At 46.5% G+C, this 24,069-nt stretch overlaps 1 protein-coding gene across 1 annotated transcript in view; it reads left to right on the top strand.

Moving 5' to 3' along the window:
- The first annotated feature begins 7,328 nt into the window (after positions 1–7,328).
- LOC115097506 (POU domain, class 5, transcription factor 3-like) overlaps positions 7,329–24,069 on the top strand; it is a 36,481-nt gene continuing 19,740 nt past the window's right edge. The window contains exons 1-2 of the mRNA XM_029613421.1: positions 7,329–8,271; positions 13,318–13,429. Of these exons, the coding sequence (XP_029469281.1) occupies positions 7,657–8,271; positions 13,318–13,429 (727 nt within the window). The 5' untranslated portion in view covers positions 7,329–7,656. The remainder of the gene's footprint in view (positions 8,272–13,317; positions 13,430–24,069) is intronic.

Below are 24,069 nucleotides of genomic sequence, written 5' to 3' on the forward strand. Positions count from 1 at the left end.
TCACTCCAAATGCAAAAAAATAAATGTGCGTCTCAGACGTACATTTATCGCTCAGATATTAATACCTGCCTGGAGCAGGCATTAATAGCTGAGCGCATTGAAAAGAAGTAACAGAAAAGCATAGAAAACTGCTTTTCTGTTCTTTTTAAAAGTTAAAAAAAACAAACCCAAAAACCTCAGCCGGCGGCATTAAGAAGACCGACACCGATATGTTAGGTGTCGGTGTTCATAACTGGCAGACCGCCGGTAACTGCGGGGTCGTGTTAGCAAGGAGGCGCTAGGGTCACGACCCTAGCGCCTCCTTGCTAACGTGACCCCCTAATTATATTATAGCATGGCGCCCCCCTTGCGGGCACCATGTGCACGTTAAGAAAGTTGGCGCTGACTTTTCAGCACCCGCTTTCCGTGCTTCTTTTTTTTTTTTTTTTGCATCAGCCCCAGTGTGGGAGTTCAAGCACCAGCCAGCTCACGCTTTAAGAGACATGCAGTGCAGTAACCTATCACCTGTTCTAGAGCCACAGAGGAAGCAAGGTGGGGAAACTGGGAGGCAGTGGGTGCTGACAGCCTGCCTGGTGAGAATGGGGAGGGATATATTTTTGAACTGGATGGGGTAGGATGGCATGGTTGGCGGCATGTGTGTAAAAGAAAAAGGCATAAAGAGGGGGATGTTCAGATCCCATTTCCCTTTATCCTGTCCACCAGATCCTGGAACCTCCCTCCATCCTCATGCTGGTACATCCCCCCTTCCTCTTTCTCTCCTCCATCCCTGCAATCCTGTCCTTTTGTTAATAATGAGATCTTTTACTGTCACTTAGAAAAAAACAATCCAAAATAAATTATAGAGACACACAAGCAAGATTTAAAAACTATTTTATAACATAATGTAAACATTTTTTAATATGTAAATACATGCACATTTTTGGTTGTTTTAATTAATATTTTTCTGTGACTTGCTCACCAGCTCCTGTGAGTGAGAAAAACTTGCAGAGTCGCCCCTTGTGTAAAAAGGTTGCATCTAGAATATCACCCACATCCAGAAAAATACTAGCAAATAGAATGGAGCAATGTGAATGCCCCAAAGAAGCATCTCATTCAATATCTAAACAGCATGACACCTCCTGCCTCTGATGTTCTTTGAAGGCAGAGTGCCATTAGCTGGCTTTAGAGCATTAACAGGCTCAGGCAAACATCTTCTTCATTGTGCGGAATATAGAGTAAACCTCTGTAACCTGCACTCCTTCAATTGAGGAAAAGTAAAACTGTACAAAAACCCTTTCATGGCTGAAGGTCTTGACATTGCTATTTAGCTTCTGAACATACTGCCATATGCAAGAACAGAATGTTCATGCACCTCAAGTGTTTAACCATCTATAGCTGTATACAAATAACATCTATAGCTGTAAACAAAAAACATCTATAACTGTATACAAAAAAGTCTATAACTGTATACAAATAACATCGCCCATGCCCTTCTTTCATATTGTTTGTTCCCCTTCCACCATCACCTCCTCCCTAGCTCTGTTTACTTTCTTATACTCCCTCCCCCCCCCCCCCCTTTGACATTTTATTTTTGCATGAGAATAGCCCTTCAGAGTCTGGGGTAGCTCTGCCCAGTCCTCTCTTACCTCTCTTTGTCACCATCTTGGTCTTTGTCACTTGCTGTCCCAGATCTTCAGGGTGTTGATGGGAAAGGATCAGTGCCTAGCAGAAAGGTTACTCAACCTCCTCTCTGATTAAAAGAAGTAGGGGCAACATTGTTATTCCCATATTATATATCTCTCCCCCCCCAAAAAAAAATCAGCTCAAACATGGCAGCGACAGTCCTCAAGCAGGGAGCCCGTAAGGCATCCCTCCATCCAGAACCTGGTTAACGGGGAGCCTAAGTCTCGCCACTAGGTGGCAGCATTGCATGATGACAGACTCCCTTTCCCAGGAGCTTTGAGTGCCACCACTGCAGCATCTGCAGCCTCGACTGGCCTAGGGAACAGAAACCTGGTATGGCAATTAAAAACCCAGACTTGTTGCCGTCTCAGGTACAGTAGAAAGCTTGAAAGGTTCCTTCTCCTTTAGTGCAGTCTATGACATTGTGGTGCTATTTGGTGCTCCTTATTAGAACCTGGTGCAGGTTTTGCCTCAAAACACGTAAGAGGAGAAAATAAATAGTGGACTCAGCTGAAGGAGATGTTTAGTTTTGTATTTTTTTTAAACAAGGAATGCAGACATAATCAAAGATGAGCACTTTATATTCCAAAGAACATATGACATATGAGAAATAAAACATTTTAGACAAATAAAGGAGACGAAGGGAGGAGCTAAGACTCAGGAGAGTTGATAGTATCTAGCACTGCACTGGTGAAATGTAAGAAATTCTTGCCCTATCAGTGAATAGACCAAAACAATGACTCAAAGGACAGGCATCCTTTTCCAAAGCAGGGAGGATAAACAGTTCAAAGTCAACTGCTTTCTCCTGAGATCTTTGGAGGAAAGTCCGGTTGGAATGTGATTAAGCCAGTTCAGAGCAGCTCGGGAGCCTGTGTGTGTCCTGGGGTGGCAAAAGAAGAGCCTGGGAGGAGGGCATGTCAAAGGAGAATAAATCAAAAGATGGTGGAGCCCAACGGTTTGTCAGAAAAGCATTGTCCCCAGTAGCCTGTGGTGAAGAGAAGTGAATCTGGCACAATTGGAGCCCTAGGGTGCCACTTCCTCCTGGGAATCCTGCTCTCCTGCTGTTTCAGAGAGGGGGCAGGGCCCAAGAGCACTGTCAACAGTAACAGATCCTGGAGGGAGGGCCCGCTGAAAACCAACTTACCAACAACACATTCCAAATGAAGGGAAATGAACACAACTTTGTGCGTTTTTCTTTTCTTTTTAAAGAACGAATTGAAACTGGCTCTCATTTCAAACAAATGCATATCCCTAAGCAGCTCTGACCTTGCAGCAGTGTTTCTCAACCCTATCAAGCCCAAGGCACCCTTACATACTATCAAACATGTTGTGTGGCATACCATCGACCCGGCAGTGCAGACATGAAGACGTTTTATATGGTCAAAAGAAGAGCCTCACCAGTCTTTCTCCCATATTTTAAAAGAGGGGGCAGAGACTCCCAGCTCCCTCTCTATACAAATGCAGCAGTGGGAAGCTGGTGCGGTGCGGCCAGCTGGCTGAGTTATCGTGATTGCTATGTGCGGCTACCAGAACTCCTCCACCGCTGCTGCTGCTGCTGCTGCCAACACTCGGATTAAACCACATCCAGCGCTCAGTTCACGCGCTCCCTGTCTCGCTCAGCCTGGAAATAAGAGAGAGGTTGAAAATTTCAAAGGAGGAGGTGCTGTGTGTGCTGCACAAAGTGGGGCCTAACTATCCGGGCCCTTCCTGCTGCCCATTCATTACCACACTCCAGGGCCCATGCTGTGGCTAGGAAGAAGAAGTACACATGAGTACACAGGTCCTCCGAAAGGAGCTCCTACACGTTTAAGAACCACTACTGGTGCCTCTTGTTGCTGCAAGGGGCTGAGAGCTGAGGCCAGGTGCTGCCCTGGATCTGAGCATCAGGCAATGATGATTTTTCTGTGGTTGCCTGATCAGGGCCGAAGGCAGTGGCACACTGGTTGGGAAACACTGCCTTACAGGGATGCAGGGTCCAGGGTGAATGAACTGCAGTGGGGCCACAGAACTCTGGTGTGCATGGCTCCACCCCCAAGCAACAGGAATTTATAGTGCTCCACCAAGCCCAGCCCTCTTGCTAAACTCTGGCTTTCCCAGGCTGCTTCTGAGCCAATTATCAGGCCGATACAGTAAAGTTCGCGGGAGAGCAGGCGAGCACCCGCTCTCCCGGTGCGCGCACAGGCCAGTGTCCTGTGCGCGCGATTCAGTAAACTAAAATATTTAAATTAGGGCCGGCGGTAAAAAGAGGAGGCTGTCAGCGGGTTTGATAGCCGACGCTCAATTTTGCCGGCGTCGGTTCTCGAGCCCGCTGACAGCCACGGGTTTGGAAACCGGACGCCGGCAAATTGAGCTTCCGGTTTTCAACCCGCGAATGTGGGCCGATTTCAAAAATTTTTTTTTTAACTTTTTTTAACTTTTGGGACCTCCACCGGAGCGCACTGTACTGTATCGGCCTGTAATGATCCTCTACTCTTATCCCATGCCATGTCTTCTTGAATTGTTTTTGTTTTTTTTCTTCCACTACCTCTCCCGGGGAGGCTGTTCCATATAACCACCACCTCATCCCTGAGAAAATATTTCCTAGTGCTACTTCTAACCTACTCTCTTTCAGCCTCATACCATGACCTTTTTTTCTAGACCTTCCTTTGCCTCAAAAATTAATGATGCATTCAGAAGATCCATTAGAGTACATTCATATTTCATTTTTTTTAAACAGATCAGGGTCGAGGGGCATACAAAATATTTTGCACATAGGTCCCCTTCAGGACCAGCCCCCCCTCCATCCCCCGTTAATAATTGTATATAGGGACCCTTCAGGACCAACCCTGTTAATAATTGCATATTCCTGTTGATTTTTTGAAGATCATTACATGTCAGTCACTGCATCAGAGCCAATGCTCAGGGGAACTTTTGCTGTATAGATTTTGTTTTCCTTATCTTCAATCAAAAGTATATTAATACTTTTCATATATTGCATGTGTAGAAACATGTAAAATGTAGTTTTTGCCCAGAAATATTAAAAAAAGTTTATAACCTGAAGTACATTAGTCATCAATTTTCCATCATTTTATTCAAGAAATTTGAATCCAGAAAGGTGAAACTGAGGGCCTCATTCATCAAGTTCTTTTCTCATAGACATTTATTTTTTAATAAAAGAATCCCAAGGAAAAATCATTTGCTGGGAAGTAATAAGCAAACAATTCAAAAGAAAAAAGTTATAATATTTCAAGCATCCTACACAGTAAGTCCTCTAAAAAAAATGATCTTGCAACAGCCTCTCAAGATGAGTAGAATTAAAAGAAAACCAAATCCATACCCCTTGTATCAGGGAGTACAGTTTAATTATGCAAAAAAACCCCAAAAACCTCTGAAGTCATTTGACCAGCCCTATAATAACTTGCTAGAAATGTTCTTTGCTTATTTTGGGAGAACCCTGATCTTCTGATTAAAAAAAATAAGATATCTTTATTACAAAAGAAAGCTATAAGAGCCCAGTTCCTATCGGGTTCTAATGTGAAAGTCACTAACAATGTAGATCTGGTCACCAACTCCTTCTGTCATTGTTCCAAACCTGCCATCCAAAGGTCTCCTCAAGGCAGAGCTCGGCAGACTTCCCGCACCTCTATTCAGCTCCTGTCTGGAAGAGGGCAAGTAGTGTATCCTCACAGTGGGTGGTAGCATTTCCAAAGGAAATCTAAGCACCACAGTCAAGTACTTATTAAACACATCTTTTGACGTGGTAATATTTAATTTAGGAAAATTAACACATAAATTACACTTTTCAGGGACATTTTCCAGAACTTCCACTTCAGGTTTCGTCTCTTAACCAGATGGAAGTCACAGACTGCAGGAATGTAATTTCGCCCTCACATCCCTGCACACGAGTCTTCCATTCTTCAGACTCCAAAGCCTGCGTTTCAGTTTGGTAATCGCGTCCCCAATGGAGTCAGATATCGCTATCCACAACACAATGAAATCCATGCGGCCAGCTAATCGGGTAGTTGTCACACTTGGGTATGTTTTAATTTTGCCCTTCTGCTTCTCTTTGGTCTTCAGATACAACTGCAGTGTGCATACAAATAGCGACAGCCATCTTGCTTTCCCTCCCATACAAGGTTTTTCTCTTATTTTGTGTCTATGAGAAAATTGCTTAGTACATAAGGTCTGCAGTTACAAAAGTCTTCAAGCGACCCAGTACAAGGAAGTGACTTTTACAACCCAAATGCGCTGTGGTATTTGCAATCCCTACTTCTATCATTTTAATTTCCAACACTGCCCATACCAGACTGGCTGAGCATGGGGAGGGGGGGGGGGCTATCAGAAATTCACCTCAAGGTCTCCCTCCTAGATCTCTTGGCAGCTCTGCACAGAATGGGACCCAAGCCTAATGGGATATGACCTTTTTTAAGCGCACAGAATGAATCTAACAGCAGTGAAAGACTCCCCAAACCAGAGAGAAAAAATAAACACTCGCTAAGGGCCTAGAAGCGTTAATCGCTATAACAAACTCCTGCTAATTCCCAGGCTCTAAGGGTGGGGTTTTTATCTGATTATATTTGTATTGGCCAGCTTGTTGGAGTCTCTCTAATAAGATTTAACCCTGTTAATCAAAACATAGACACTTCCAGCCCCATGTCACGGCGGGCGCGGATTCCCGTCTTCCTTAATTAACCTGTAATTGATTCAAAGAGCATTTATTAGCAATGCGGCCGCGAAGCAAACAGGGCCAGATTGGGGAGGCGCACGCGTTATTTTAGCAAAAGGCGCGCAGGCCTGCAGCCAGAAGGTTGTCGCATTGCTAACGTTTGGCACATACAGCAAGGGTCGAAGCTGGAGGGGAGTTTCGATCAAGCTGATTCATAAAATATGACCTAGGGGCGTTTCAAGGTAAAATTCGACTCTGAGCTTGAAAACGTCCCTCCATGCCAACAGGCCCCTGCACCAAACGAAATTAGATGGTCAGGAGAGCAGCGCCGAGACTATAAAGCGATTCGTGCTGCTCTGTTAGCTCCCTCCCTGAAGCCTGCGCCCTTCCAGCCTGCCCCTCAGCCTGGTAGACGTGCTTACTCCCTAATTAAGGCCAATTGCTATTTGCATTAACAACTGCATGCTACACAACATTTATTATTTGAGCCCCAAACGCCCTGTTAATTGACCATGCAACGGGTTGCAATCGCGAGCGACAGCTCCTCGCTTGGATTCCTATACAGTGTGTAAATGTCTTTATTGCTCTTGTGCTCTCAACCGAAAGGTTTCCATTTACCCTGACTCATCCCCGATTTGTAATAGCCTTGATGATTAATTGATGATCCCTAAATGCCAATAAATTATGCGAGTTGTCTTAGCCTTCGTTTGTCAGCAAATGCCCCATGCAATAACCCAGAGAACCGGGGGGCACCGCTGTCCCAATCCGTAACCATTTTCTAGCAATAAATGAGGGAGGTCGCTGAGCTGGAAGGCGTCGCCCCCCACCAGACCCCCCAAAAAAAAAAAAGCCTGAAGTGGGTATCAAGTTCATTTACTATGGGGTGGCACCAACTGATGTGTAGGGGCCAATGGCCGAGAAGGCCAATTACCATAACTGCTCCCAAGCTGCGGTCTCCTCGGCAGGTGGGAGGGTCTCGCCCCCAGATAACCCCTAATCGCTTGGCAGAGGGACAGCTGCGGCCAGATTGGGGGGCACTTGAAGCGCAGGATGAGCTCTCTGGGCAGGTCGGCAGCCTGAGACTAGGCCCGGGGCCGCCTTTAGGAAACAATTATGGAACAGTTGGAAACGTGGCCTCATCCGATGTCTTCCTAAAGGTGCGATCGCCAAAGAAGGGGGCACAAGGGGGAGTCTCTCAAGCCAGGCTTCTTCTTGCAGAACCGGAGGTGCAAGAGATGGAAGGACGTTCCCAAGGGGTCTGAGATCTGCCAGCTTCGCTCTCTCTTGCCTCCTTCCATCTGTGTCTTCTCGCCGGGGGCTTGGAGTATCCCCCCCCCCCCAATCCCATCATGTACAACCCCGAAAGCCTGAGCAGCGGCCTCCTGCCGGACGGTGACTGCCAGTTCAGCTCCGCCGGCTACGGCGGGCTCGGCTACCCGCCCTCCTTCTTCGCCATCCCGGCCGTGAAAAGCGAGTACGGCCACCCGGATCCTCCGGCAGGCGGCGGCGGCGGCGACTGCTCCGTCCGTCCCAAGCCCTGGCATCCTTTCTGCGTCCCGGAGCAGGGCAGCCAGCTGGGCTGCTCCCCGGGCCCCCATCCCGGTGGCCACCGCAAGGCCCTGAAGGAGGAGCCCAGCCAAGACCAGGACTGCAGAGGGGGCTCTCCCGAAGCGAAGTATCCCCCCGGGCACCCGCCGGCACCCAGCCTGGCCCATGCGCCCTACTACGGGCCCGCCTGGAGCCCCACTTTCTGGCCCGCCCTGACCGCAGGGGGCCCCCCACCTCCCGGCGGTGCCCCCCCCGGCGCGGCTTTCCCGGGCATCGGGGTCTTTTCTTCGGCCCACGCCACCTACCCTAGCCCTGGGACGCAGCCCTCCAGCGGGGTGGCCAGCCTGGCCAGCAGCAGCAGCAGCTCCAGCGGGGCGGCCAGCGAGGGAGGCCAGTCCAGTGACAGCGGGGAAGAGGTAAGGGCAGCCCGCTGAGGCCTCGCCTCCCGGCTCGGTTTCAGTGACACTTTTTATTTAAAGTAACTTGTAAGCTTTAAAACGATGTTCAGGCTTCTTATTACTACTTAACGGCCCCCATAAATCTGTGGGGGCGAAAACTGGGAGGTGGTATAAAAAGGCTGGCGCCTCGGAAGTCTCTAGCGTTTGGTTCTTAACACATACGGTAGGTGTCTTAGGAGAGATCATAGTTATTAAACGAGAGAGCGCTGGTAAAGATTCTGAATGCTCCTGGCCCCACCCAGATTAAAACGGGTTGTCAGTAATAGCACATGGGTTGTGGCTTCAAAAGCTTCCTTTTTTTTATTATTTTTTTAAGGCCTTTCCTCGTTTAAAATATAACTTGTGTTCCACGATCTTGTATTTTCCTTATTATAAGCAAATCTCCCAGCCTTGGCTGATCTTCCACAGCAATAATTGGGTATGAACGTGTCTGACTCGGGGCACATCTGTACCAAGCAAGTCCAAGTTACTGTCTTCTGTTTTGGAGACAGAAGGAAGTACCTGAAGTAAGTCTCTTTACTGGCTAAAGCTTGCTTTGATTTGTTATACTTTTCAGGCACTGCAGGCTTTTCCCTATCCCCTGAGGCAATGGATTGACTTGCCCAAGGGCACAAGGAGCTGCAGTGCCATTTGAACCCTGGCTTCCCTGGTCTGTCTGTAGCCTGCTGCTCCTCCACTTGGGACAGTGTTATGGGGAAAAATAGATACTGTAGTACTAACTTCTTCTCAGTCTTAATTGGCCTGTTGGCTTGATTCTCGTCCTGCCCATCTCTTTACACAAGATGCCAGTTCACTAATGCATGCAATAGCTGTAGCTGATGCTGGCACAGGTAGGATTAAGTGCAATCTTATTACTACTTTCTGTGATGGGTCACAGGAGCTTTGGAAACAATGAGTGTTAAGGGACTATACTTGATCTAAGACTATCCTTTTAAAGTGGAAAATTAACTTTAGTCACTTCCTTTGTTTAAGTAATCAAACTTGGGTAGGTGCTAGTTTCAGCTTCTGAATTGAGGGAGATTCACATCTTTATTTTGAAGTCTTCATTCCTCTAGAATGACAGGGTTTGGCCTTTGTATTACTTTCTGTTTGACTGGTCACTTTCTTGGGGTATCACATATGGTGGGGGGGACTATAAACTTGATAAGTGGCAATAGGCCAGATTTAACAAAGCTTCGCCCAGCTTAAAAGCTGTTTGTTTGCCATCTTCAAGGATAGCACACTATACAGAAAAATAGTCTAACAAACTTCTTCATCTTGTACACACAATAGCAAAGCCTGGATGAATTTGGTCCCATATGACTTGCCTTCATGGATTTTAATTGTTGGTGGAATCAATTAGCTTTATGAAGAGTAAAGACACATCAATGAATTGGGCTTAAAGGTATAAATGCCCACATTTTGAATTGGAAGGTGTATACGGAGAGAGAATAAGTACTAAGACCCCATTGTCTGCTTAAAAGTAAGTGTACTACTAGCACTAATAGAGGAAAGGATAACTAATACCTCTTCTATGTCTCAATGTTCAAACTTAAGCTCAGGTAGTACTTTGGCTGCCTGGCCAGCTGATACTTGAGCTTCAGTTTGAAATACACTTCAAATGCCTGAAATCGGTACCTGAGCAAATGGAGGAAAAACAAACCAATTTCTGAAAACCTTTCTGTTCCTCTCTTCCTCTTAGTGGCTCTGCAGTATGGGAGAGGCTTGAGCCTATTCAAATATGGAAATAACTTGCCCAGGTCTTTGTTTTTAATTTGAGATCCAAATCACCTGGGTGCCTAAAATTCAGAAAAGCAAAAAGTTAAAGTAAACTAATTGTTAGTCTCTTTTTTTTTTTTTTTTAACACTTCCCCCTGCCCCCACTACCTATTTTCTAAACGTTTCTTTCCATAGAAGGAAAAGAGGGGGAATAGGGCTCTGACCTTGATCTAGTGAGTGAATATTTTTAGTTAATCACATATTCAGATATTGAATGTGGGGCTCTATCTGAACTAAAAGACCTTCTATATTTGCTTCATGGTATGAGAAGTGCAACTACCTCTCCTCTGGCTGCTTTCCAGTTATGAGTAACTTGGAGATGAGCACAGAGGCAATGACTGAGGCCAGTTGATGGGGTGGGGGTTCAGTTTTCTAGAACTGACCGCAGAGAGTGAATTGTCTTTTTCACAGGAAATGAGGCTTTTTAAAGCATCTGCAACAGGCTTTGTTTCTGCTCAGTAAGGAGCAGTTAGTCCTCTCAAGACAATGGCGAGAGCTGAAATGTGCAGCTACCTGTCAACCTCTTGTCCAGTGTGTGTGTGTGTGTATGTATGTATGTGTGTATATATATATATATATATATATATATATATATATATATATATATATATATAAAAAATATGAGACACTTTGGATATGCAGACCAATAAGATGAGCCATTGAGTCAGAATAGTATGCTATTTCTTGTATGTAGTTGAAAATTCATAAAAAAAAGTATGCTAATGTGGAACTCTTGCACAAGATTACAGGAATAGCATGTAGGTATAGGTAAAGCAGGTCTGTCCGAGCTACTAGAAATTGCATTTCTTAAATCCCCGTGTCACAACCTCACTTGGGCTACATGGATTAGCTGTGTGGAAATGGGCATGCCCCAAGAGTCATCTGCAGTACAAAAATACACAAAGGAAAGTTAGAAATCACTTTCCAGAGCCAATTTGATTAGCTATTGATGTACAGTTTTCTAGTAACTTATGTTCTGTTTGCTGCCTTGGCATTGGTGGGTGTACAAACAAGTAACTCTACAACTCTCTTGCTTTAGCCCTGAGATAGCAGGCATGCTACCTGTGCTCCTCCAACCTTGTACAGTCAGGAACAGAGCAAATACAACTAGGGGTATCCTTTAATTTTAAGGAAATTGCATTATTTCTTAATTTTGAGTCCAAACTCCTCCTCCCTGTTACCTAAACATACCAGCCCAAAAGGGACTCCATCCTTTCAGTTTACCCATATCCCATGGGGCAGGAAGACTCTACCAGTGACTCCTGCCCTGCCAGTGCTGTATTTTAAAATGGAGCCAAGAGAACCGCAAGCCTGCTGTGGCTTTAATTTTAGTTCAGAAGGGGAGGGGCCTGACCAGGTTAAAAAAAAAAAAATGCAATCACCCCTTACGGTTTAAAATTGCAGGGTTTTTTCCAGTGCTTGCGTATTCTGTATTTGTTAAGAGTAAAAGCTCTGCACCTTTGTGGCTGCCTTTATTTTATGTTGTAGTGAAATACTTACTTGGACAAGGTGTTGCAAGCTTTTGATGGGTCACCCAGCCTGGATTTAGGCATAGGTAACACAGACATGGGCCAAACTATGGAGGTGGTGAGTATCTCCCCCCCCTCCCCCCACTCTCTGCTTTCTAGGGGAAATAATGGGTGGGGGGCAGCCCTTTGCCTATAGATGTCGTCTTAAATCCAGACCTGTGGTCACCACAGCACCACCTTCTGTTACACCAGTAGTGGGGATGCTTTTAACATAGGATGATTCCGAGAGTAAGGATTTTCAGCCAGGTCCTTAGCCTACCTGGCTTGCCTGTGTTTCAAGATATCTGAAATTGAATGTTTGAGAGACTTATTGGTAGTGCTTCCATTATATGAAAGCAAATCATGCATATTCATTTTGGATATTCTGAGAATGAGGACTGGTTGAGAATTGCTGCTTCTAGAATAAAAACAAAACTTGATCTTAGCTCATTTAATTTAAACTTTTGGAGACATAGGGGTTTGTGGGTTTTTGTGTTTTGTTTTTTTTAACCCAAAAGATCTGCAGACATGTCACTTCTCTGATCACTATCTCATACACTTATACCAGTATCTAATAGAAGCTTTGCACGCAGCTCTGTCAATGCACTTCAGTCCTTGCCTACAATACCCCCTGCTATTCAGTATGGAGATCTGGATGCTAGTTTTAAAGAGAGAAAACCCATCAGTCGGAGTAACTACACAACCTGCGCTTGCTCCCTCATAAGGTTGTGTTCTGTAGTATCAGTAGAACTTGAACTTTATTTGAACATTTTTACTTTAATTTTATATTCTTTTTGACACTTCAAAGCAGATTACATTCAGGTACTATAGCATTTCCCTGTTCCCCAGCAAGCTTACAAGCTGAGGGCTACACTTAACTAAGTAGCAGTGGCATAGCCATGGGTGGGCAGCTGCCCACCCAACTGGAAGTGGAGCACGGACCTGCAAGGCCATCGCAGGATACCATCTCCGTGCGGCAAAGAGGAGGACCCAGGGCCAGCGCACCATTCCATGCATCTGCACGGCACACATGGGGAAGTGATCCTGTGGCCGTATGGCCCACCAATCTTCCTATTTTTTTTTTTTGGGGGGGGAGGGAGCCAGAAGCGCTGCACACAGCTTCCGCCCCCCCCCCCCCCAAAAGCAAGAAGATCAGTGGGCCGTACGACCCAAAAATAGGAGGCCGGTGGCAGCAGGAGAGGCCAACTGATTTTCCTGCTTGGGAGGGGGAGGAAGTGGAAGCTGTGTGTGTGACAAATTACTTAGCCATTCTAGGGTGCAGTATATGGCATTTATCAATAAGAAAACTAGGTCTCAGACCTGCATGCCTACAGCCCAACCATGTTAACCTTGTACCTGCCCAAAAAAAATCAATACTGCTAAGTAGTTTTCCATTAAACACAGAATGGGATAAAAGCCTTAGTAAATCAGGCCCGGAGTCTGTACCCGAGACAATGAAGGGTGATGCGACTTGCCCAAGGAGTATTTAGTAGGGAGCAGACAAACTAAATTGACAATTGTTCATGGATATCCATAATTTGTGTTGCCTCTGCATAGTAGATTTCAGCTCCTCTAATACCTGATTTAAAGTTCTGTTCTTTAAAGACGGTATTCTTTCTGAACTACATTACTACCTTCCATGAATATCCATGTCTCCACTCACTCCATTCAAGGTCACTGGTATGTGGCTTCGTTCACTAGTTCTAATGACCTTGTGCATGTTCTCTTTCTTGTACAGGACACTCTGACCACTGAAGACCTGGGACAGTTTGCCAAGGCATTGAAACACAAACGGATTACACTGGGATTCACCCAGGCTGATGTGGGCCTTGCTCTAGGAACTCTGTATGGTAGGAACTTTTATCTCCTAAAGCTTGTTTCAATATTGAAAGGGGGGAAGCCTTTTCATACATGCAGTGCATCCTGGCCTGGCAGAAGTGATGGTGGGGTGGTTGTACCAATTCATGCAGCCCTCCCCAAGGAGATGGTGGTCACCCTGGGCTTTTTGGAAGGGGGATGAAACCAATGCAGTACAATGGGGCCAAGGGAAGCTGCCCCAGTTTGTCCTGCTGACCCTCAGGGGCAGCTGTCTACTGGTGCCTTTCAGGAATCTGGGTAGTAAATGCAGTGCTGGCTCTATCATTAGGAAAACTAAGTTTAGAGCACCAAACTTAGGGGGAGGAGATGAAAATAGAATAAATAACTCAATGAGATTTCTGGGATTTTATTTTAATGTTGTGCCTCTGAAAATTCTTGTCCTCTATTTCCTCCCCCTCACCCCTTTACAGGCTCTTGTACACTGGCACACGGACTCTGTGGAGTCAGCACAGTGGAAGTGGCTCACCCACAGCAGCAGTGAGAGCTGTTGCAAATGCTTCCACCACTTATCTCTCTCAAACTAGGCCCCCTTAGGCAGTGCTGAAATCACTCTTCCAGGTTCATGGCTGCCGTTGAGGCTATGGGCCCTTCCCATGCTTCCTTTCTCTGCCCTCTTGCGCTTTCTATCATACAGGCCAATACAGTAAAGGTTGCAGGAGAGCACCTGCTCTCCCGGCACGTGATTCAGGGGGGGACAAACATGCAAATTAGGGACACTAGCGCCTCTTTTTTGACGGAAGCAGCGGCTGTCGGTGAGCTTGACAGCCGATGCTCAATTTTGCCAGCATCAGTTCTCAAACACGCTGACAGCCACGGGTTCGGAAACCGGACGCCGGCAAAATTGCGTGTCCAGTTTTCAAGCTGCTGGCCATTTTTTTTAATTAAACTTTTTTAGGACCTCCGACTTAATATCACCATGAGATTAAGTTGGAGGGTGCACAGAAAAGCAGTACACTTCCCTGGTGCCGGCAGAAATGAATGCCTACCTTTAGGTAGGTGCTAAATTTCTGAAAGTAAAATGTGCGGCTTGGCTGCACATTTTACTTAGTGAATCGCGCGGGAATAACTAATAGGGCCATCAACATGCATTTGCATGTTGCAGGTGCTATTAGTTTTGGGGGGTGGGGGGGGGTTGGACGTGCTTTTTCGACGCGCTATTACCCCTTACTGAATAAGGGTTACAGCTAGTGTGTCAAATGCAGGGTAACAGTGCACTCCACCGGCCTGATAATAGCCCACCTGAAACTGTAACACATGGCTGATAATGACAGGGGTTGTCAGCAATCATAAGGCTGCTACAACTGTGGATGCTGCCTCACTATCCAGCTCTCTAATGGCTCAAGCTCACTCCGGCTGCCACCAAAAACTTGGCCCCAGACTAAAGTGCTGGCAGTATTGGGTTGCTGGTGTGGGGCAAGAAGATGCTGTGTGGGTGAAGGTAATGTGCACGGCAAAGAGTAAAGTTTGGGGGGGTGTGAGAGGCAGGGCTGGCTTAATCATTAATCAAGCTAGATGGTTGTCTTGGGTGGCAGCTTCTGGGAGGCAGCAAAATAGTGCTGTACAGGTGTGGCAAGAGTCCTGTATATAATCTGAAGGGTGAGGGTGTTCTTAAACTTAGCGTGGGTTTTTTGTTTTTTTTTTACACATCACTAACTGCCTGTTTAAAATTATGAGAGGTCTAGAACGGGTAGATGTGAATCTGTTATTTACTCTTTCGTATAATAGAAAGACTAGGGGGCACTCCATGAAGTTAGCATGGGGCACATTTAAAACTAATCTGAGAGTTTTTTTACTCAACGCACAATTAAACTCTGGAATTTGTTGCCAGAGGATGTGGTCAGTGCAGTTAGTATAGCGGTGTTTAAAAAAGGATTGGATAAGTTCTTGGAGGAGAAGTCCATTACCTGCTATTAAGTTCACTTAGAGAATAGCCACTGCCATTAGCAATGGTTACATGGAATAGACTTAGTTTTTGGGTTCTTATGGCCTGGATTGGCCACTGTTGGAAACAGGATGCTGGGCTTGATGGACCCTTGGTCTGACACAGTATGGCATTTTCTTATGATATGAGAATTTGACTTTTTTTTTTTTTAATACGAGTAGTACTAAAACATTTCTACAGCACTACATGACACATGCAGTGCTGCACAAAAAACAGGAGTAAGAGGAAACATCCTGATTCGGTCCCGCTATTTCAGGGATTACCTTTAAACAGTGTGGAATAGACCTCTTTATTTGCAGTTTCCACCAAAAATCACAAATGATACATTTGTTGGACACTGTGACATGGTTTCTAAAACTTTTTATATAAATTTAATATTTCCTAGTGTGTATAGCCAGATGGACTCAGGACCAGTGGGTATTGTGCTCTCCTGATAGCAGATGGGAGACGGAATCAGATTTCAAAGCAGACATCAGCCTACATATACCCATGCAGCGTGCTTAGCTCTTCAGTATTTCTCAGTCTCCATAGTAGATGCAGACACTATCCCAAACAAGAATAGTGTTAACATTTACAGCAAGAAAGAAGAGAGAATTTACCTTGAGAGCACCTCTCTTCTCCTGCGGTGAAACCTAACTGTCCCTCCCACAGTTGAGACTTTCCTGAGGTGATTCGATATCCCTCAGAGGTGAGCCTTGGTCAGATTCCTGGCATGGACTTAGCCACCATGGTGGCTAAAAGGCAGCAGGAGCAGAATCGAGCCCAGCGGTGAAGGTATTCCCCCCCCCCCCCCCCTTCCCTCCGCAGCTGGAGACTGCCCGGCACGCGACTGGTCGGTGCCGAGTAAGGTAGAAACCTTAACTTTTTAAGTCTCTGGTCTCCAAGGCTCGAATAGACGTACCAATCTTTCTTCCGAAGAGTTTTAAAATCGGGTTGAGCAGCCCTCCTTGGGCTAGGCCCTGATTCGGTGCGAGGCTCCACACACGTGACAACCCTCCCGGGGGGGGGGGAAGTGTTTGCCATCAGGGTCGTCTGCGCCATTTCCCCCCTCTACCAATGGTGTGCGAGGGGCATGCTGGAGGCCAGAGGCACCTAACTTGAGAACACCAGTAAGGACTTGCGCTTAACTGACGCACATCTGGGTTGTGTGCACAGCAGCACGCACAACTATGCCTATAACTGCCATGCCACAAAATCAGTTGTCCACACACACAACTTGTGTGCACATCATGTGCATAACCTCTGCACATCCATGAGCATATCTCCACACACGGACGAGTTCTTAAGCCCTACACACGCATAATCAATGGCACCACCATCCAAGAAAGCCAAGGAACCCTTCCTTTGCCCAGCCTGCCACTTAAGAGCCACGGAGCCTGAATTGAAATTCCTCCTGTGCCTACAGTGTGAGCAGACTCGGAGAACCTAAACAGCCAGGAGAGGGATCTGGAACTACAGATGGCACCCTGGACCTAAGCCATTTCCAACTTGGCATCCCCACAGTTAAGGATCTCCGGGGCCCCCACTACAGTCCCTCCTGGGATCAACATGGACCCAGGAACCTTCTCCTGGGTGGAATTTTTTAAAGGACTGCAAACCTTTATCTAGGCACAACCAGCCCCTACTGCTCAAGCCCTTCCCAGCCTCTCCTAACAAAGAGCATCCCTGATGAACATCCAGACACCTCAGATGAGGAAACTTGACTCCCTGGAAGGAGGAGAAATTCTCCCAGGAATGGAGCCATACTGGACCATGCTCCAATCCTTCCACAAGGACAAATTACCAGCCCTCGTGTCCCAGACTATGAAGACACTGGGTCTTCCAGGCACGGAGCCTATATCGGAACCAAAGAACCCCATGTTGGTGTACCTTTTGTAAGACCTCATACTACTTTCCTATGTTGGAGTCCATAAAGGAACTGATTGACCTGGAATGGAATGCTCCAGAGGGCGGGCCATAGAGGCCTTATACCCGCTGGAACCTACAGCTAAGGAACTCCTACGCTTCCCTAAAGTGGACTGCTATGATCTGTGCAGTCTCAAAACATATTACGATCCCTGTGGAGGGAGGAGTGGCACTGAAGGACACCAGGACAGAAGGCTGGAAGCCGTCCTTTGATGTATTAGCAATGACGCTACAGATTGCTTCCTGCTGTGCATTGGTGGCACATTCCTGCTTGATTCTCCCCAGACACAACCATGCCCAGAGAAGAGATGGCACCTCCTTCCTTATCGATGCTACCACAGACCTCGTGCTGCAGTGGCAGCCAGAAGACCATTATGGCTCCAGAATTGGTCAGCTGACGTGACTTCCAAAGCGAACCTCACAAAAATGCTGGAGAAGTTAGCCAACTAATTGAGTGAATCCCCAGCATCCCGATTACCTGAAGACAGGAACAAAAGAACATATCAGCGTTCCTCCCCTGGAAGAACGAAGGGTAGAGGATCGCAGCACTTTAAACCTTACAGGAATACAGTCCCAAGCACCTTGCCCTTCAGGAAGGTCTCATTCCTTTTTCAGACCAAGCATATTAAGAGGGGCAGGCTCAGGCTGTATCCCACAATGAGAACACAGACCCATCTACAGGAAGAAGACATAGAGGGTAGGCTTGCCCTCTTCTACCAAAGATGGGTTGAGATAACATTGGACAAGGGGGTACTATCTGGAATTCCAAAGCCTACCTCCAGACAAATTTGATATCACCTTGCCACTCCCATGCCAAGAGACTGGCAGTGGAAACCACACTGCAAGACTACTCAGCCTGAAGGCAATAGCCCTGGTGCCTAAACTTCAACAAAATACTGGCCACTATTCTATTTTTTATCTTTCCCAAGAAAGAAGGAACATTTCAGCCCATCCTGGACCTCAAGGCTGTCAACCGTTACCTGAAGGTACCACACTTCCACATGGAAACCCTACACTCCATTATAATGGCGGTACAACCGGGAGAATTCCTAACCTCCCTGGACCTATCCGAAGCCTAACTTCACATCCCAGTCCATCAGGACCACCACGACTTCCTGCGCTTTACGATAAAGGGCCAGCACTATCATTTCCGAGCGTTATTTCCACCACTCCCAGAACCTTCACCAAAATTATGGTGGTAGTGGCAGCAGCACTGAGGAAAAGTCCTGGTACATCCTTAGACTATTGGCTGATCAGGGCAAAGTCTCCGGAGGAGAGTCGCCACATGACCACCAGAGTCAGGAACCTACTGCAAGAACTCGGGTGGATCGTGAACACAGCCAAGAGCTGTCTACAGCACTCCCAGTCACTAGAATACCTGGGAGTCCGGTTTGATACCAGAACAGTCTACCCCCCCCTGCCCCCTCCGAGGAGAAGGAAGTTGATGGGTCAATTACAAAAACTGTTGACCTTGGTTCGCCCCAAGGTATGGGACTACCTCAAAGTCTTTGGCCTCATGACATCAACTCTGCAAGGGTGGGGAGCACAGGGTCAATGGAACAAACCGCCTGGAAGCTCAAGCGGTTAGACTAGACTGCTTACAACTCGACCAAAGACTCTGAGGCAAGTCTGTCAGTCATGACAGACAATGTGACAACCACCAGGGAGGAACCAAGAGCCAGCAGGTGTCTCTGGAAATAGACCCCCTCATGGAGTGGGCGGAATTAAACCTGCAAGGGATTTCAGCCTCCCACATTGCAGGAACAGACATCTCAGCAGACTACCTCATAGAGATGTGGTTCGTTTTTTTCTGCCGGGTTGTTTTTTGACTCGGACCCCCAGGGATTATTGGCAAGCCTTGGGGGGGTCACCTGACCCCCCCAAGGCTTGCCAATAATCCCTGGGGTCCAGCGGGGGTCCGAAAGCGATTTCGTTGGCTGCCAGTAATCAAAATGGCGCCGATAGCCTTTGCCCATACTATGTCACAGAGGCTTTCGGCGCCATTGGTCAGCTCCAGTCACATGACAGGAGCACAAGATGGCGCCGATGGCCATGTGACAGGGGCTGACCAATGGTGCCGGTAGCCCCTGTGACATGGTAGTTCAGAGGCTATTCGGCACGGCTTGAATTAGCACGGGCACGGAGGGCAAATGGAACCTGGGGACCTCGCTGGACCACCAGGGATGTACTTAGTAAGTCTTGGGGAGGGATCGGGATCAGGGGGGGTGTTGTATGATAGTTTATTTAAATGTTTGGGGTGGTTTTTAATTTAAAAAAAAAAAAAGTGTCCCTCTCCCCATGCAAACCCGAAAAACGAAATTTCCCCGAAATTCGGGGAAAATTCTTTTCGCGTTTCGGGGTCTCCGAAACCACAACGAATTAGGAAATTTAGTTGTGGTTTCCTAATTCTGGTGATAAACGAACCACATGTTTACTACCTTAGCAGAGAGCCTAGACCTGGGGGAATGGTCGCTGGTGGACACAGCCTTCCAGCTGATAGTATATCGATGGGGTCTCCCAGTTATGGACCTACTGGCAACTCGTCTCAATGCCTAAGTTCCCAGGTTCTTCAGCTGCAGACGAGAACTACAATCTCAGGGAATTGACACTCTTGGCCAGAGGAAGACCTCCTGTAAGCCTTCCCACCCTGGCCACTACTGGGCAGGATCATCCACAAGATTGCCCCGGATTGGCTAAGAAGACCATGGTACGTGGACATGCAAAGACTACTGGCGGGGAATCCTCTACATCTACCGCCATGCAGGGACCAATCTCCCATGAAGACCCGGCTCGATTCTCTTACCATATGGCCCTTGAGAGGACTAGCCTAAAGAAGTGCAGCTACTCAAAAGCCGTGATTGACACCCTGCTCCAGGCACAAGTTCTCCATATCTGTCTTTCATATACAGATCTGGAGAGTATTTGAAGCCTGGTGTGAAGACCGTGGTCTCCTCCCGAGGATGGCATGAAGGGGTTCTCTCAACTCCCTCAAGGTCCAAGTTGCAGCACTTGCATGCTTCAGGTCAGACGATCAACTCATCCTGATGTGTCTTGCTTCCTGAAAGGAGTTAAACAACTCAGACCACCCCTGAAATGGCCAGTACCCTTATGGAACCTCAACCTAGTACTCTAGCAGAGAGTTCCTTCAGACCAACATGCGGCCTGTCTCTGTCTCCTGACCTTAAAGACAGCATTTTTTTGTCACAATATGTTCGGCTTGGCGCATCTCTGAACTTCAAGCACTATCCTGTCAGGAACCATTTCTTAGGTTCACCTCTGGCACCATACAACTGTGTGCAGTACCATCCTTCCTACCAAAAGTGGTTTCCCAGTTCCATATGAACCAAACCATATCCTTACCATCTCCAGATGAGCACAAGGATTCTGAAGACTCATGCCGCCTTCGCCACATGAATGTCTGCAGAATCCTAGTCAGATACCTCAAGATCAGATCACCTGTTTTGTTCTTCACAAGGGGAAGCAGCATCGCGGGCGACCATAGCCCGCTGGATCAAAGTAGCAATCAAGGCGCATTCTACAAGGGCCCAGGCAGTCTCCTGGGCTGAAACCAAGCTGCTTTCACCGGTCGAGATCTGTCGGGCAGCAACATGGTCCTCCCTATACACCTTCTCCAGGTTCTACCACCTGGATGTTCAGGCTAGGGAGGATACAGGTTTCACAAGGGCAGTACTAAGTGGGCCACGGGCAGCCTCCCACCTGTAGGAGAGTAGCTTTTGTACATCCCATTGGTCCTGAGTCCATCTGGCTACATGCTAGGAAATGGAGAAATTACTTACCTGATTTAATTTTCCTTAGTCTAGACAGATGGACTCAGCATCCCACCCACAGCTGCTACAGAAATCAAGAACCTCTGATACCAAATCTCAAGACTGAGCAAGTACGGGTAAGCCATGGCCTACCTCTAGTTCAAGACACCCACATTTGCCCAGGTGTCGGCATTTGTTTGAGTGCACTGGCGGTCTCAGTTCCAAAGTGTATGTTTACTTGCCTGAATTTCGTTTCCCTTAGTGTAGACGGATGGACTCAGGACCAATGGGTATTGTGCTCTCCTGATAGGAGACTGAGTCAGATTTCAAAGCTGATGTCAAGCCTACATATACCCGTACAGCGTGCTCAGCTCTTCAGTATTCTTTGAAAAGCCAGTGGTAACCAGTTCAAGGTTAAAGTGTAATCAAGTATTAAGCAATCCACACTGGCTTTTCAAAGAATACTGAAGAGCTGAGCACGCTGTACGGGTATATGTAGGCTTGACATCAGCTTTGAAATCTGACTCAGTCTCCTATCAGAAGAGCACAATACCCATTGGTCCTGAGTCCATCTGTCTACACTAAGGGAAACGAAATTCAGGCAAGTAATTTCTCCATTATAAATGTTTTGTCAACATTTTTACAGCCTCATTCTTAGAAGGGTGCCAGTGAGACTATCATGTTTGAGTTTAAATTATCAAAATCTCAAGGAGGGGGGGTTAAGGTCCTGAAAGTTAATGGGGTGGGGCTTCAGGAGTACAAGGCTGAAGGTTAGACTGCATCAGCCCTGGAGAGAGGGAGATGAAGAGGTGCTGTGCCCTATGGGCAGGTAGTAAAGAAGTGAGATGCTGTACCAGAGTGCTTGAGCTGCTGCCGGTGGGGACAAGGATGCAAGACTTGAGTCTTACCTAGGGTGCCGAACACTCTGGATGCTTAGGACCAGTACAAAACACCTGACCACACAGGCTATTTTTCCAAATAGGTTTCTCTGCAAGATAGACTATTTTCAAAACACGTTATGCAGGTAAAATGTTGTCTGCATTAACTGACTTTCTAAAAATTGCCTTCCCTGAATTTGACATTTTTACTTCTAGCTGTCATGAGACAAGGCATTGCTGGGGGCATATTTAGTTTGAGAGAGGGAAATAAATGCTACATACTGTATATTACAAAACAAAAAGGGGCTAAGATGCCTAACAGGCAGTCTCTGGTATCATACAGTGTGATCTTAGGCAACAGAATGGCTGCAACCACCAAATCGTAATCTCCATACCAGAGTGTTAGGTTTTGTTTTTTTTTTAAGATTCTTAATGTTCACATTTTTCTTAATGCAAGTAAAAACACTTAAAACATCTTAATATTCTCCCATTTTCAAGAACCAGCAGCAAGTTTAATATGAAATTTAAAGATCCTTTCTCAGAACTGAGAGAACTTAGTTTTGGCTCCTTGACTTCAGTTGCTAAGGTGAAGCAGGTAGAGGAACTCTGTGGAGTCATGACCCTGCTGTTGTGCTTTGGAAAAAGGCAGGCAGAATAAGGATGTATCATACACCTATGGTTGTGTGAGATGTATGGCAATGCTGTGCTGCTGTCGAGATATTAGAAGTTCCATCTTCTCAAGTGAGATGTAAATGTGCAATTAGAGTGCTTGTTTTCAACTGCTGGCCCAGTTATCTGGAATTCTCTTCCCCATAGAGATTTGTCAGTGTGACTCAGTTAAGAAATTAGAAGGCTTCTTAAGACTCTTTTGTTTAAGCTTTGCTACCATTAATTTTACATCTTATTTTGTGTGTTTGACTTTTTTACTTGGATTTTTATTATGATCATATTGATATCTTTAGTGGGTTTTTTTGTTTTTGATTTTTGCAATTTGTGTTTGTCAATTGCCTAGACCAAATCTTGTTAGGCAATTCACAAATTTCAGTAAATGTGGTATATAAAGCTGCTGAATGTGCTTTCAGGTCCCGGTGGTGGTAGGGATGTGACAGGCCCCAATGCTGATCGGGATGTGACTGGTGGATGTAAGCTGATTCCGACCCCAGTCTTGTCAGACATGTCAAGAGGCAAAAGAATCTGACAGACCCTAGTGTTGAGAACATGTCAGGAGGCAACAGAATGGCACGGACCTCAGTGTTGTTGATGGGGACTCAGGCAGCAGGATGGATGCATCGGTGTATGTTAGCCCCAGTGCCCTTTGTAAGGCCAAGCAATAGCATAGCTATGGGTGGGCCATGGACCACCCAATTGGGAGTCAAGCAGGGATGGGCTAAGGGGCAGGCCAATAAGGTGCTGAATTGAAAAATGGCATGCACTCAGGTACTCAACTTTCTTTTTTCCTTCAGCCACAGGTAGTAGGCATCATGCTGTGCTGTCAGGGTTCCCATTCCTCTCCACCAGTGAAGTCTCTGCACAGCAGTGCTTGGTTGTGATGCACTGGTGGGGTTCCCATCCCCATTAGAGGCCTCATGTGGCAGCACTTGATGCCCAGCAGTGTCCTACTGGCAGGAAGAAGTGTTATATGGCAGCGGACTGAGGGGAGGGGGTAACTGATGGAAGGGGGTTTGTGCACTGAAAGATGGAGGGAGTGGGAAGGGTGCAAGTGACAAAGGTAAGACAGGGAGGGGATGAGTTGAGGGAAGGATATGAACAACTGAGGCTAGATAAAATTTTATAAGTGACACATTCATACACATGAGGCAAAAGTTTGTCGTCCCCCACCTCTCTACTAATCATGACAATATAAGGGTTACTGGAAATAAAGTTCCCAGGTATTCAGTGGGTGAATCTTTTTTATCCTTAGTTTTTTCTTATTGCATGTTTGTCCACTGTTTTGAAACATTTAATTGATTTCGGGGAAACATTCAAAGGTTTTTATCCTTATTTTCGGTATTCATTTGTTTTGAAATTGTATGGCTTACTATTATGATTTTATATCATTTTGAGGAGTGATTGTTTTTGCATTATTACAGTGAGTCTGGCTGAAAGGGTAGTGGACTGGG

The sequence above is a fragment of the Rhinatrema bivittatum genome, chromosome 8, assembly GCF_901001135.1.
Source record: "Rhinatrema bivittatum chromosome 8, aRhiBiv1.1, whole genome shotgun sequence".
NCBI classification, from domain to species: Eukaryota; Metazoa; Chordata; class Amphibia; order Gymnophiona; family Rhinatrematidae; genus Rhinatrema; species Rhinatrema bivittatum.